At 40.7% G+C, this 12,920-nt stretch overlaps 1 protein-coding gene across 2 annotated transcripts in view; it reads right to left on the bottom strand.

Moving 5' to 3' along the window:
• TAFA1 (TAFA chemokine like family member 1) overlaps window positions 1-12,920 on the bottom strand; it is a 514,644-nt gene that overhangs the window by 117,435 nt on the left and 384,289 nt on the right. For both annotated transcript variants that reach the window (XM_030307199.1, XM_030307200.1), the window contains one exon: window positions 7,844-7,984. In XM_030307199.1, the coding sequence (XP_030163059.1) occupies window positions 7,844-7,984 (141 nt within the window). The remainder of the gene's footprint in view (window positions 1-7,843; window positions 7,985-12,920) is intronic.

Here is a 12,920-nt window from a genome sequence, read left to right as displayed (position 1 = left end):
AGAAAGCTGGTAACAGTGGATGCTTCTGGCAATTAAGATGTGAGAGGTTCAGTGGGAAAGGGGAGAAGGGGATTTACTCTTCCTTTCTCTGCTGTTTTTGTGTATGTACACTTCTATTTATGCCAAGTTATGTATATTACTTTGATATCAAAGAGCAGGTTTTTTCCCCAGAAAATTAATTTTTTTATTAAGAGAATAGCAGGGAAATGACTCTCAGCAGGAAGCATGGATTCCCCTATCGTCAGGGATCAGGCAGGTCACATCAGAGGGCCACAGCCAGGTGTGTAATAGAAAGTGGAGAGGCACAGGAAAAACTGGAGTGTCCCTTTGAAAGGCACGCAGTCAGGTTTCCCCATCACTCTGCCAACCTACGGAATAGGTCTGAGGGTAGTTTCTGCCAGTGGCCTGCCATTTGGCAACTGCTGCTTTTAAAAAAAATGATATCCACTCTTAGTTTTAGAAGCATGGGAAAATCTGGGGCGCCTGGGTGGCTCCGTCTAAACATCTGACTTGGGCTCAAGTCATGACCTTCCCGTTTGTGGATTCGAACCCCACATCATCGGGCGCTGTGCTGACAGCTCAGAGCCTGGAGCCTGCTTCCCATTCTGTGTCTTCCTCTCTCTCTCTCTGTCCCTCCCCTGCTCACACTCTGTCGCGCTCTCTTTCTCTCTCTCTCACAAATAAATAAACATCAAAAAAAACAAAAAAAAAAGGAAGCATGGGAAAACCTGAAAGCTGAATTTCTGTTGTCTTTATTATGCAAAGGAACAAACGCAGGGACAGACCTTTTATCAGATGGTACAAAAAGCTTTGTCAGTTCCTCTATATCCTTTCTCTCCTTCCTCTTGCTAATGGAGGCTTGGATCCCTCACGTACCTGGGCAGGACTAGGTGCCAAGTAGGGGAGCAAAAGCAAATTTGTATGTAATTCAGAAATTATACCTAGATGTGCCACAATTTTACTAATGATCCTTTAGTAGACCCTCTTCAATAACAGTGGGATCTCCCTTCAGAAATGCCAACTTGATGTTGGCAGTGGGATCTCCCTTCAGAAATGCTTCCTTGATGAAGCCAACTGAGCTCACCGTCCCATCTATTAAACAAGCTGGAGTCTGCCTTGAAAGAACAAAGCAGGCTTCGAACAGAGACAGTAACGAAGGGACCACAGACTGTTGCTGTGCCATCCCGATCCACCACAGCAATTCATTATCTTCGTATTTCATTGTGTGGACAAGTAACAAATGGCGGAACCAAAATAGGTCATCTTCCCTTGTTCTCGAAAACGGTTAATATTTGTGAATAAAAATAAGGGCTTAAGCTTTTTCATACAATGTTTGCTCTGGAAGGTCCCTAGATGATTTCCAAACTGCAGCTGAGCCCGACATGTCACAGAGATATTATAAATCACATACCACCAAGACCCGTTGTGCGATGCTTGGTTAGCCAGTCTTAGGAAAAACACTGAGCTACTGGCATAGGAATTATTAGTCAGTCTCAAAAGACCTAAGAGGAATTCCTGGAAACAAAAACAAAAACATAGTCCATAACGTCCATACCAGCATGGCCCAAAGTCTGTTTCATGGGACATTGGGTCTACAGGATATGAATAAGTGTTGAATAGAAAAAGGTTCTCTAGTCAAGGAAGTTTGGGACATAATGGGTCAAAGTTGAACAAGTTTCTTGTCTACAGAACTTCTCAGAGCCTTTAATATGCTATCGTATTTTGAATGGCTATGAAGGGGTTATTATATGCAGTATTTCTCATATATATTTCATAACATTCTACAGAAAACTATTGCTGAATTTCAAATTTCCTTCAGTTATCAGACCTTTTTCTCGACCGTGCCTGCCTCTAGGGAATGTGTTGGTATGTGGTCAAGAAACTTTTATCATGTTTTTTCTAAAGAAGCAATCTCCAGAAGCTATTTTTACAGATACTCTGGTTCTAGAATCTCTTATCATGCAACTTGAAAAAAACATTCAAAGTCTCAATCTACCAAGTAGATTTCATTTTGTTAAAATTAGTCATAACTGTGAGAGTGAATACAAACAATTGTTTGGACAAATGAATAAAGCTATTTCATAGGTAGATGTTTAATATACCTTCTAAGCACTCATGGTCTCATGTCTCTTTTACACCTCTTTTTCTCTGACTCCCCCTTTCCTTGTCCCTCTTTGTATGTCCTCTCTCACTGTCTGTCTCCTTCCCTGTAAGTCTATCTGTTTTTCTGGGTCTGAATATTTGTGTATCTTTCTTGCTTGCTTGCTCTTATCTTAAAGGTTATGTATGATGAGCCAGCAGTAAAATGTCATCTTATATTGTGGGTTTTTGTCTTCACAGAAATAGGCAGGAATATGATTACTTTTCCATTACATTAACTGTACACAAATCTTAGTTACAAACAAAAAATCTGGGATTTCCATAGCTGTCAAAGTTAGGAAGTTCTGTGATGTAAGCTAGTCGCTTCTGGCTGGTATCCAGTATAAAAAGATGACAATAGCAGACAATGTTTGTAACAATCAGTCATAGAAATGGTCAGAATTCACACTGAATGAAAAGGAAAGGCCTATGAACTTATCATGTAGACTCTTCTTAATAAGATTGATGCCAAAATCTACAGAGAATTAAAAACCCTTCTCTACAAACTAGTACTTGATTTTTTTCACACTTACAGTGCATGAGAATAAAATCCTAAAGAGAGAAAACCACATGAAAAATTCCCCATAAAATAGTTATTTTATGCCACTTCCCCATCTCCATGACACTTCAATCATTCCATAGAACAGAAATCATTATTTATAAAAATGCTTCTAATTGCTCAATGACTACAACCTTAGAAAGGGCAATTAATCAATCCTCTCTGACACAGAAAGGGAAGGGGCAGGTATGGTCCAAAGGACTGGATGTTTCTGAAAGTCTGCACATAGTTGGGCTTCCCCACTCTTCTCACCTAGAGATTTTGGTATCTCGCAAGAAAGGCTTTGGAAGGGAACGTGTGTTTATGTTACATCCTTGTTTGCCCACACTTGATAAATAGGGCCCTGGAGTCAGACAGCCCGGGATGGATTTCTGGCTCTGCCACTATTGGCTGCGTGATGGTTAGCAAGTCACAAAATCTCCGTGCCTCAATTTTCTGACAGGCAAAAGGGAAGTAAGAGAAGGAGACACCTTCAGGGGTTGGGGTTAGAGTTAAATGAATACGGAGACTTGAAAGACTTGAATCATACATACATGGTGAGCCTTCAGGAACATATTAGCCATTAATTTTTTAAATGTTTATTTATTTTGAGAGAGAGAGAGAGAGAGAGAGAGAGAGAGAGAGAAAGAATATCCCAAACAACCTCCATGCCCAGCAAGGAACTCAAGAGGGGCTCGAACTCACCACCTTAAGATCACGACCTGAGATGAAATCAAGAGTCAAATGCTTAACCAACTGAGCCACCCAGGCGCCCCGCCATTATTTTTATTATTGTTAACAATGATAGTGAGGAAGGTGCCTTCCTTTTGGGTTAGAGAATACTTAACAAGACACATGAGGGTGTGAATCAGAGTGTAATGATTTAATATTTGGTCAGAAAAGTGCTAGGCACAAATCCAAGAGCATGACACTTTAAAAAGTCTTTATACATATCACAAAATTGACTGAATGTTAGTGTTGAGAGTTTCTTTTGGTATTTTCACTTATTAGGTGATAGAATATACTTTTTAAACTCAAAGGCCACTATTTAAAAATTTTTCCCAATATCCTATATTCTACTTTTGAATAAGTTGCTAAGATTACGCTGCAAATGTATGTCCCATTTTAAATCATCTGGTCTCTGATTTTGAATAATACAATATATGCTTATTTTAAAATCATAGCTGTTTGTCGGGTTTTGAAAATGCTATGGAAGGCAAGTGACCTGTAATTTCAGAGGAAAGTAAATAACAGCAATTGGAATGCTTACATGGGAAATGCACTATGTACAACAGAATATATTCAGGACAAATATGGTGTATGGGTTGTCAACTACTGTTATGGGGAGAAGCTGGTTTCCATCCATTTTTAGACTTAGAGAAGTGTGCCAAACATTGTAAATATGCCAAAGTGGAGGAAATAGATCAATCATTTATATCCACCTCCGAAGCCCCATGTAGTTATTAACAATAATGTTTTTGAAGAATATGTTTTAAATTGGGAAACGTTCACCTCATGTTAAAGGAAACAAGCTGTTGATAAAGAGCACTGTAACATTTTAGTTCAATAAAATACCTACCACGTGAGTTTCTTTTTAGTAATGGGTTAAGCCAAAGGGGACATATACATGTTTTCTTACAAAGTAATGATAATCTCTGAGCAATAATATCCTGTGTGATTTTAAGGTATGGATTATTTCTGTAGTTTTCAGAATTCCTATAATAAACTTGAATTCCTGAAGATGACTTACCAGCATTAGTGATCTCCAGGATAATCAGTGAGAAGCAGTTTTAGGAAAAGGTTGGCACTAAAATGCTACCGTGTTTGATTACAATGAAGCACAACTTTGTGAAGCAATGTGTTCTTCCAAGTATTACCCACACTTATTAGTAAGACAGGAAACAGATGCCATCATTCTGCAAGCACTTCATGGGAATCAGACATTATGCAAAACACACTTGACTTCCTTAATCCTCATCCCAAACTAGAGAAGTAGAAACAATTACCATCTCCATTTCAGAGCTAAGGAACAAGTAACAAGCGTATGTGACTTGCCCAAGGTAATTCGATTAGTAATTGGTGTAGCTGAGTTCCACTCATGTCTGTCTAATGGCACAGCTCGTGATCGTAATAACTACACTGGAATGATTATTAGTTTATATATATGCTTCATTTTTAATTTGCATGAGGAGATTTGGCCCATAAAAATAATTTTTTAATATCTACTTATGTATCTTGAGAGAGAGAGTATGTAGGAGCAGGGGAGGGGCAGAGGGAGAGAGAATCCCAAGCAGGCTCCAGGCTCAGTGCAGAGCCTGACATGGGGCTCAATCTCATAACCATGAGATCACAACCTGGGTCAAAACCAAGCTCAACCAACTGAGCCACCCAGGCACCCCCATAAAAACAATGTTGGCCAGAGTAACATGTAGACTTTACTCTGACGCGCCAACGGAGTCAGGGATGTTGGAAGAGTGGAATGCTTTAGAAAATATAAATCATCAGCTTGATCCTATAGAATACTCTATATTTTATAGACTTTTGCTTGGAAGATAGGGACTAATAGCCCTCTTGCCTGAACCTACCACCTTAAAGGATTCAGAGTTTCCAAAGTCAAGCACACTTGTTCCGACAGACAAAATATTACCATCATGTGCTTTAACTTCTCATAGAAACTTAGGGCCAGATGCCATTTCCTCCTCTGCCAGCATAAACAATGTATTGTTCTTTGTGTCTTACATCCAAATCCTGAAGGCAATTCTATTTCTAGATCATTAGAGATAAAAATGAACTGGAAACAAAATGGAGATTTATAGCGAACAGACTCGATGTTTTTTTCTTTGGCAGACAATGTGAGAAACTATCACGGTTTTACAATATTTATTGGCTTCAAGGGCCAAGAGTTTCCTCCTGCAAGTAAGAAAAGCAGCATTTCTAGTCTAGCCGCTTGCCTTTCCTGCACTGGAGGTACCTTGCCGTGTTGACTGCGATCTACAAGAAGTAAATAATCATAGCGCAGGTTTTCAACCTCAGCTCCATTGACGTCCGGGGCTTGATAATACTTTGCTGTGGGCGCTGGCCTGTGCACTGTAAGATGTTTCACAGCATCCCTGGCTTCTACCCATCAGATGTGAATAGTACCCCCATAATTGCAACAGATGTCTAGGCCAAAAAATGTCTCCAAATAGTGCCAAATGACCACTGAAAATGCCTTAATTGAGAACTTACTGATCATAGTATATTTCCAAACTTGGCTTCTCCACATCCTTTGGAAAAAAGAAAAAAGGAAAGCTTGGTACATGATGGGCAGCTGTACGTGCCACATGTACGGCTCTCTGGCTATGGCTGATTGGGCAAAGGTTGACACGTGACCCAGGCTGAGCCAGGTATGTTTTGTCTTTTTGGAGAACACATTTAAAACACAGGAACTGAGTCAAATATTTTTGGGCTGTATTGTGATCCCCATGAGATCAGAGTTGGCACCATGGAAATAAGAACTTGACGCCATCTCCTAAGCTATGGGGGTTCAAAAGCTAAAATCTTGGAAGAGGGAACCAGTTCACACGGAGAAAAATGAGGAGAACAGAGATCAGAAAAATGTGTGTCCCATGAACAAAGAAAACAAGATGGCTTCCACTTGAAGGATTTATGAATTGAATCCCATGAGGTTTCCTATAACTGGGCTCCCCAGGATTCTTCTATTTTCTTAAAAACAACTTTACTTGGTGTAGTTTGAGTTTGTTTCTCTTTCTAACCACATAATAATGAAAATAAATAACACAAGTCAGTCTAGAAGGTGTCCTGCTCTGTCTACATTCTAGAGGTACAACCAGGGATCCTAAGCCAAGAGATTCAGGGTCTAATTGCTGTTGTGTGACCCTGAGCAGGTGACTCACTTCTCTGAGTCCTGATTTTCTTACTGAAGAATTTGAACATCACCTCACACTTGGCTCTAAAATTATGAAAGATAAAGATGGGGAGAGATATTTGTGTTCCTTGTGAGCCTTGGCTCAACTATTAGGACATACAAAGTTGTTTTAAAGACGGTGGCCAAGACTTGGTATTACAGTTAGTTACTCTAGGCTTAAGAGTCAGTCAAGCTACAACTTGTCAGCCATGGGACCAATGGAACATTACATAACCCTTCTAAGCCTCTGTTTCTTAATGTCTGAAATGGGAGGAAAAATGTATCTGTCTCAATGATCCCAGTCTTCTGGCCTTCAAGTCCTGATAGTTCACTCCCACACTGAATGGAGATGACTTCACTAACCAATATGATATTGTAGAAACAATGAAGGGTAACTTCTGAGGTCAGATTATGAAAGAGAACGTTACTGTGGCTTCTATATTGTTCTCTTGGATTACTCACTCTGGAGGAAGCCAGTTGCCATGTTGTGAGACACTGAGCTCCTCTGCAGAGGACCACACAGCAAGGAAGTGAGTCCACATGCCAACAGTCTTGTGAGTGAGCCATCTTAAAACCTTCCTCCAGAAGCAGTCAAGCCTTTAGATCTTGACTGCAACTACATGAAATGCCCTGAGCCAGTCACACACAGCTCAGTTGAATTCCTGACCCACAGAACTTGTGAGGTAATGTTTGCTGTTTAAAGCTGCTAAGTTTGAGGGGCTAATTTGTTACACAGCAGTAGGGAACTACTATAGGATCGTTGGGAGGTGTAAATAAGATAATGCATGGTAAGTGTTTAAGACACTGCTTGGCATATCGTAAGCATTCAAAGCATCTCTATTTGTTCACGAATGCATGTGATAAACCCAGAGCAGTGCCTGGCATATAGTAAATGCTCGTTATATTTGCATTGAGTAAATGTTAGGTATTGTTATCTTTAGTACTATCGTCACCATCATCATTATGTATAACCTCATCTAACATTACTTCCCAAATGAATGGGACCCTCCAATTTCTTGACTTGAAAAATTACTGTACCTTAATCTCTAAGAAAACATTAAAATAGAGCTATGTGACAATTCCACAGCCAGAGAAACAAGAATTCAAAGTCTGCTGAGGACGGGCATTTGTACAGCCGTCTAACTCTTTGGATGCACCTTGTTCGTTATCCTGAACCGTAGATGAAACAAAAAATATTTATTATGCGCAGTGAACACCTCCATAAACACCTAAGGATAGATGTAAAACTGGCCACTTACCATCGACGCAGGAAGGTCTGTTTCTTGTCGTTCCAGCCACTTTTCCAGGCAGACAGGAACACTTTACTGTTTGTGACCGCTCCTCGATTCGATTCTTATTACAACATCTGTGTGCAGCTATCACTTCACATGTCCCTCCTTCTGGCAAGACAGAAAGAAGAGGGACACTGATTAGAAATAAATCAGGGGCCATTAAAGCCTGTGGGGGTACACGTGGAGGGGTTGGGGAGAGTAAGAGAAATTACAGAAAAAGTTTCCAGGAAGTATAATTATTGTGGGATTCTCTCTCACCCTCTCTCTGTAACATCGATACACACATGTATACAAGATTCTATAGTAGGTACGTGCAGTCCTGCAGAAGACAGGTAGTACAGCCCTATACTTCAAATGCACCAAAGACCACCAATGAATAGTGCTCAAGAGGCAACGATTCCGGGCTGTATATACTGAGAAGCGGTGAACCAGGGAATGCCTGGCGCTAACACAAAATAGTCTATCTGATTTAAATGCATTATATTTTGGGAGCTCAATCCTATGTTATCTTTCCATTTAGAATTCTCTGAGCTCCCGCTTAATGACAAGCAACTGACACTCCAGTGATACAGAACCAGCGGTGGCAGGATAACTGCCCAGAAATTAGCTCTCCCGCCCAATGCCCGCCTACTCTCAAGGGGGCTGAATAGAAAATCTAGTTGGGGAGTCATTTCCCAAATCCAGATCTCATCCAAAAAATGATAGAAAGAATTGCTGGAGAAAATAGGTATGTGCTTTAAATGGCATCTCAAATTACAGAGCTAGGCATATGGCTTCACTTAATTGTTACAGGTCAGCCATGCATTCAACATTTATTGGCAACCTAATGTATGTCACTCTCCACTAGGTTCTTAACAGGTGCACTGCTGGGTCTGTCTAAATGTTGGTGAGCATTCAGGTGGGTCTTGCCAGCCTGTAGGATAGCTCTACAGGGACACTAAAGATACTCCAAGTACCCAGAAACCAGAAATTAACTTCCCCAGTATCAAGTTTTATGTTACGAAGAATGTTTTTTATTTGACAAGAATGGACCCGTAACATTTAGGATCCAGTTGGCATAAATTCAGCAAGTATGTGTTAAGCAACCACTATATACAAGTCACTGTGTGATAAATTTTTAGGGACATGGGTTCAGCCCATACACAGGGGGCACTTAGGAAACACTGGAGAGAAGGAGAGGAGGGAAGTAAGACAGAAATCAGGAAAGACTTAAGACATGGCCCCATCCTACCCTGAGAACCCACAAAATAATGTAATGATTCTCAAGGCAGGGCTGGGGATGGGGTGATTTTGCTATTTGCCCTCTCCACCAGTGATATTTAGTGAAGTCTGAAGGCGTTTTATTTGTCATCGCTGGTGGAGGGTAGGTGCTACAGACATCCAGCAGGTGAAGGCCATGGATGCTGTTAAACAACTCACAATGCACAGGGTAGATCCCACACCAAAGAACTATCTTTCTCAAAATGTCAAGAGGGCCCAGGTTGATAAACCCTGGTTTAATAGGAAAGAAGCAAAAGGATCTCTGGTTCAAGTCAAACTAATTCTACCTCCTCTCAATGGCAGGAAGAGCTCGGGCTTTTGAGCCAGCCAGTTTTCGTCTGCATCTCAGCTCTGCCTCTTACTGTGTGCTTCAGTTTCTTCATCTGTAAAATGGTAAAAATAGTAACACCTGCCTCAAAGGGTTGCATGAGTGCACACCAAGATAACACACGTAGAGGGGTGAGCACTGAGCCTGACACACGGCCGAATGTCCATATATGCTACCTATGACTATATCAGGTCACATTTATATTATATTTCCTTGGCAATTTCCTCCTCCTTTCTGCCTCAGTGACTGTGCAAAGATGGTGTGTCCTAGAATACTTCCTCCTACTCCCTATCCTTCCACCCTCCACCCACAACTCAAATGTGTTCACTCATGAACTCTTCTCTGAACTAAATGCAAAGGTCAGTTCCTTTAAGAAAGCGTCCTCACTGCTGCCACTGCTCATTCTCTTAGCACCCTACACATTGCCTCACACAACTGTAACCACGCGTCTGTGACTGCAGGCAATTTGAAAGCTTGGCCAGGGCCCAGGTTAGCCTTACTGTCAACAAGCGCTGTAGGTACACTATAATTGTTGGTTGAATGAATGAAGAAGGAAGTTCATTACCTAAAATTAACACCATAAGACAAGTAGCAATTTCTGTGGATATAGGCCAAAGGGGAGACCCATTTGTTTTTGAAGAATTCGAAAGGCTTCTTTTTTTTTTTTTTTGAGTATCAAAATATTTACTTATTTATTTATTTTATTTTTTAAAGATAATTTGTTGTCCAATTGGCTAACAGACAATGTGTAAAGTGTGCTCTTGGTTTTTGGGGTAGATTCCCATGGTTCATCGATTCCATACAACATCCAGTACTTATCCCAACAAGTGCCCTCCTTAACGCCCATCACCCATTTTCCCCCTCTCCCCCAACCCCCTATCAACCCTCAGTTTGTTCTCTGTATTTAAGAGTCTCTTATGGTTTGCCTCCCTCCCTCTCTGTTTGTAACTATTTTTTTCCCCTTCCCTTACCCCATGGTCTTCTGTTAAATTTCTCAAGATCCACATATGAGTGAAAGCATATGGTACCTGTCCTTCTCTGACTGACTTATTTCACTCAGCCAAATTATTGAAAGGCTTCTTAAGTTGTGAGTTGAAAGGGAGAACTTCAGCAGGCTATGATGAAGGGAAAGCATTTCACCAATGTGAAAGGTCACAGCCTTTTTTTTAGAACCACGTTTTAATTAATATAGAATTGTCTTAGGTTTATAGAAAATTTGTTGGGATAATACTGCCAGTTCCCATATGCCACACCCTATTATTTCCTATTTCTATTCTGCTAATGCTAACATCGTATATTAGTATGCTGTATTTGTTACAATTAATGAACCAACAGTGATACATTATTATTAATTAAAGTCTATGCTATATTCATATTTTCTTAGTTTTTACCTAATGTCCTTTTCTGTTCCAGGGTGCATTCCAAGATGCCACATTACATTCAGTTGTCATAGCTCCTTAGGCTTCTCTTGGTTATGATAGTTCTCTATCATAGTTTCAGACAGTCCTTCCTTTTTGAGGACTTTAATAGCTTTGAGAAGTGTTGCTCAGGTATTTTGGAAAATGTCTCTCAGATGGGATTTATCTGATTCTTTTTTTTTTATGATTACACTGAGGTTATGTGTTTCTGGAGGAAGACCACAGAGGTAAAGGGCACATACTATCAGCATGACTTACCACTCTTGATGTTGACCTTGATCACCTGGCTAAGGCAGGGCTGGTCAGATTCCCTCCAGATAACATCACTCTCCTCCTTGCCTTTCCATACTGTCCTCTTTGGAAGGAAGTCACTATGTACAGCCCACACTTAGGGAGTAGAGAGTCAGGCTCCACCTCTGTGAGGTTGAGGCATCTACTAAGATTACTGGGAATTGTGCATGACAGATTTGTCTCTTCTTTTTCATCTATTTACTTAATCATTCATATCAGTATGGATTCAAAGATGTTTATTTTACACACTGGGTTATAACCCAACACTACATTATTTATTTTCTTGCTCAGAATGCTCCAGTTTTGGCCACTGTGAGTCCCTTCAGTTGGTTGTTGTGTTCTGTCTCCCCATGTTGCTTGCCCTTCACCTTTTTTTTTTTTTTTTTTGAACACTTTCTTACTTTCTGACTCTACAAGATGCCTCAGGTTCATCTTGTATATTTCCCGCCCAGTCCTGTAACTAGTCATTTCTCTAAGGAGCTGGTCGGGGCATTAAAAAAATATTTTAGAGTAGATGAACTAAGGACCTGACATAGGATTAAACTGGAGAGATCTTCCCTCTCCAGAAAGAGTATTCAGTGTGATTCTGTTCGAACAAGGCACAAACGGGGATTTTGAAGCCAAGAACTGAAAGGATCTAGATATTGTTCAAGAGTGACTGACCATCCTGGCTGCTGTGTTAGGGAGGAATTGGAGAAGTGCAAGGTAGCAAAGCAGAAGAAACATAAGGCCAATACAAAATTCTGAGCAGGAAATAAGGGGGTTTGAACTTGGATCATGGGAAGAGTATCTCACTGTCACCACAAGCCCTTCATTGGGATGAGAGTTAATGAAACAATAGGGCTAATCACACATTACATTCTTTCACCCAGATAAGGGCAATTAGGTTGCTTTAACTTGTAATTGTCAGTTGTAAGTACCCTCAGTCAATTCAGTAATAGCTGGTTCTACACTTTATGAAAATACCACCAATGTTTAAGTCACCACTTGGTTTTAATGGAAGACTAGAGCAACATTTATGAATAAAAATAGCACAAGCCATAGAAAAGCTTCTAGGATAGATCTTGACTCTCATTTGATTTACAGTTAAGGTAGAGACAGACATGCCAAATCATCAACAATTCAGATTGTTGCCCTGAATTAAATAATGTGGACAGGGAGGTGGCCACTGGAGGCCCAAAACCAGTCTCTCCCAACACTCTTGTAGACGAGCCAAAGGAACAGTTCTGCACCAGCTAAGTGCTCATTGACATTGACTGGATTCCGATTGGATGGATGCTGGGCACTGTCCTCAGCACTTTACCCACATTACTGACAAACCTTGCAGCAACTATAAAAGATTTTTTCCCTATTTTAGAGATGAAAAACTGAGACTTGGAGAGGTTGAATAACATGTCCCAAATTACCCAAGCATGATTTGGGCCTGCTGGACCCCAAAAGTGCTTTTTTGCATCCTGTCACAAGCTGTCATTCTTTGGAAGTTCTTGCAAAAGGAAGTCTGAAACTACGTTTAGGAAGCTTATCAAGGTTAAGTATCCAACTCACGCTTCCTCCTCGAATTATATTCTGACCTCATCTGCTCCTATCCTTCCCTCCATCTCTCTGCTCTAGGGACACTGGTCTTGCAAGCTATTGCCTCCAAATGGTAGGTGTGGTCCCTCTTGAGGGTTACTCTAAACTCAGGGAGGCACTGCTCTAAGAAGCACCTTCTCTTCTTCTTGACAAGTTGAACTATGCCCCACCTGGG

The sequence above is a fragment of the Lynx canadensis genome, chromosome A2, assembly GCF_007474595.2.
Source record: "Lynx canadensis isolate LIC74 chromosome A2, mLynCan4.pri.v2, whole genome shotgun sequence".
Taxonomy (NCBI): Eukaryota; Metazoa; Chordata; class Mammalia; order Carnivora; family Felidae; genus Lynx; species Lynx canadensis.
This window is presented reverse-complemented; position numbering and strand designations above follow the sequence as displayed.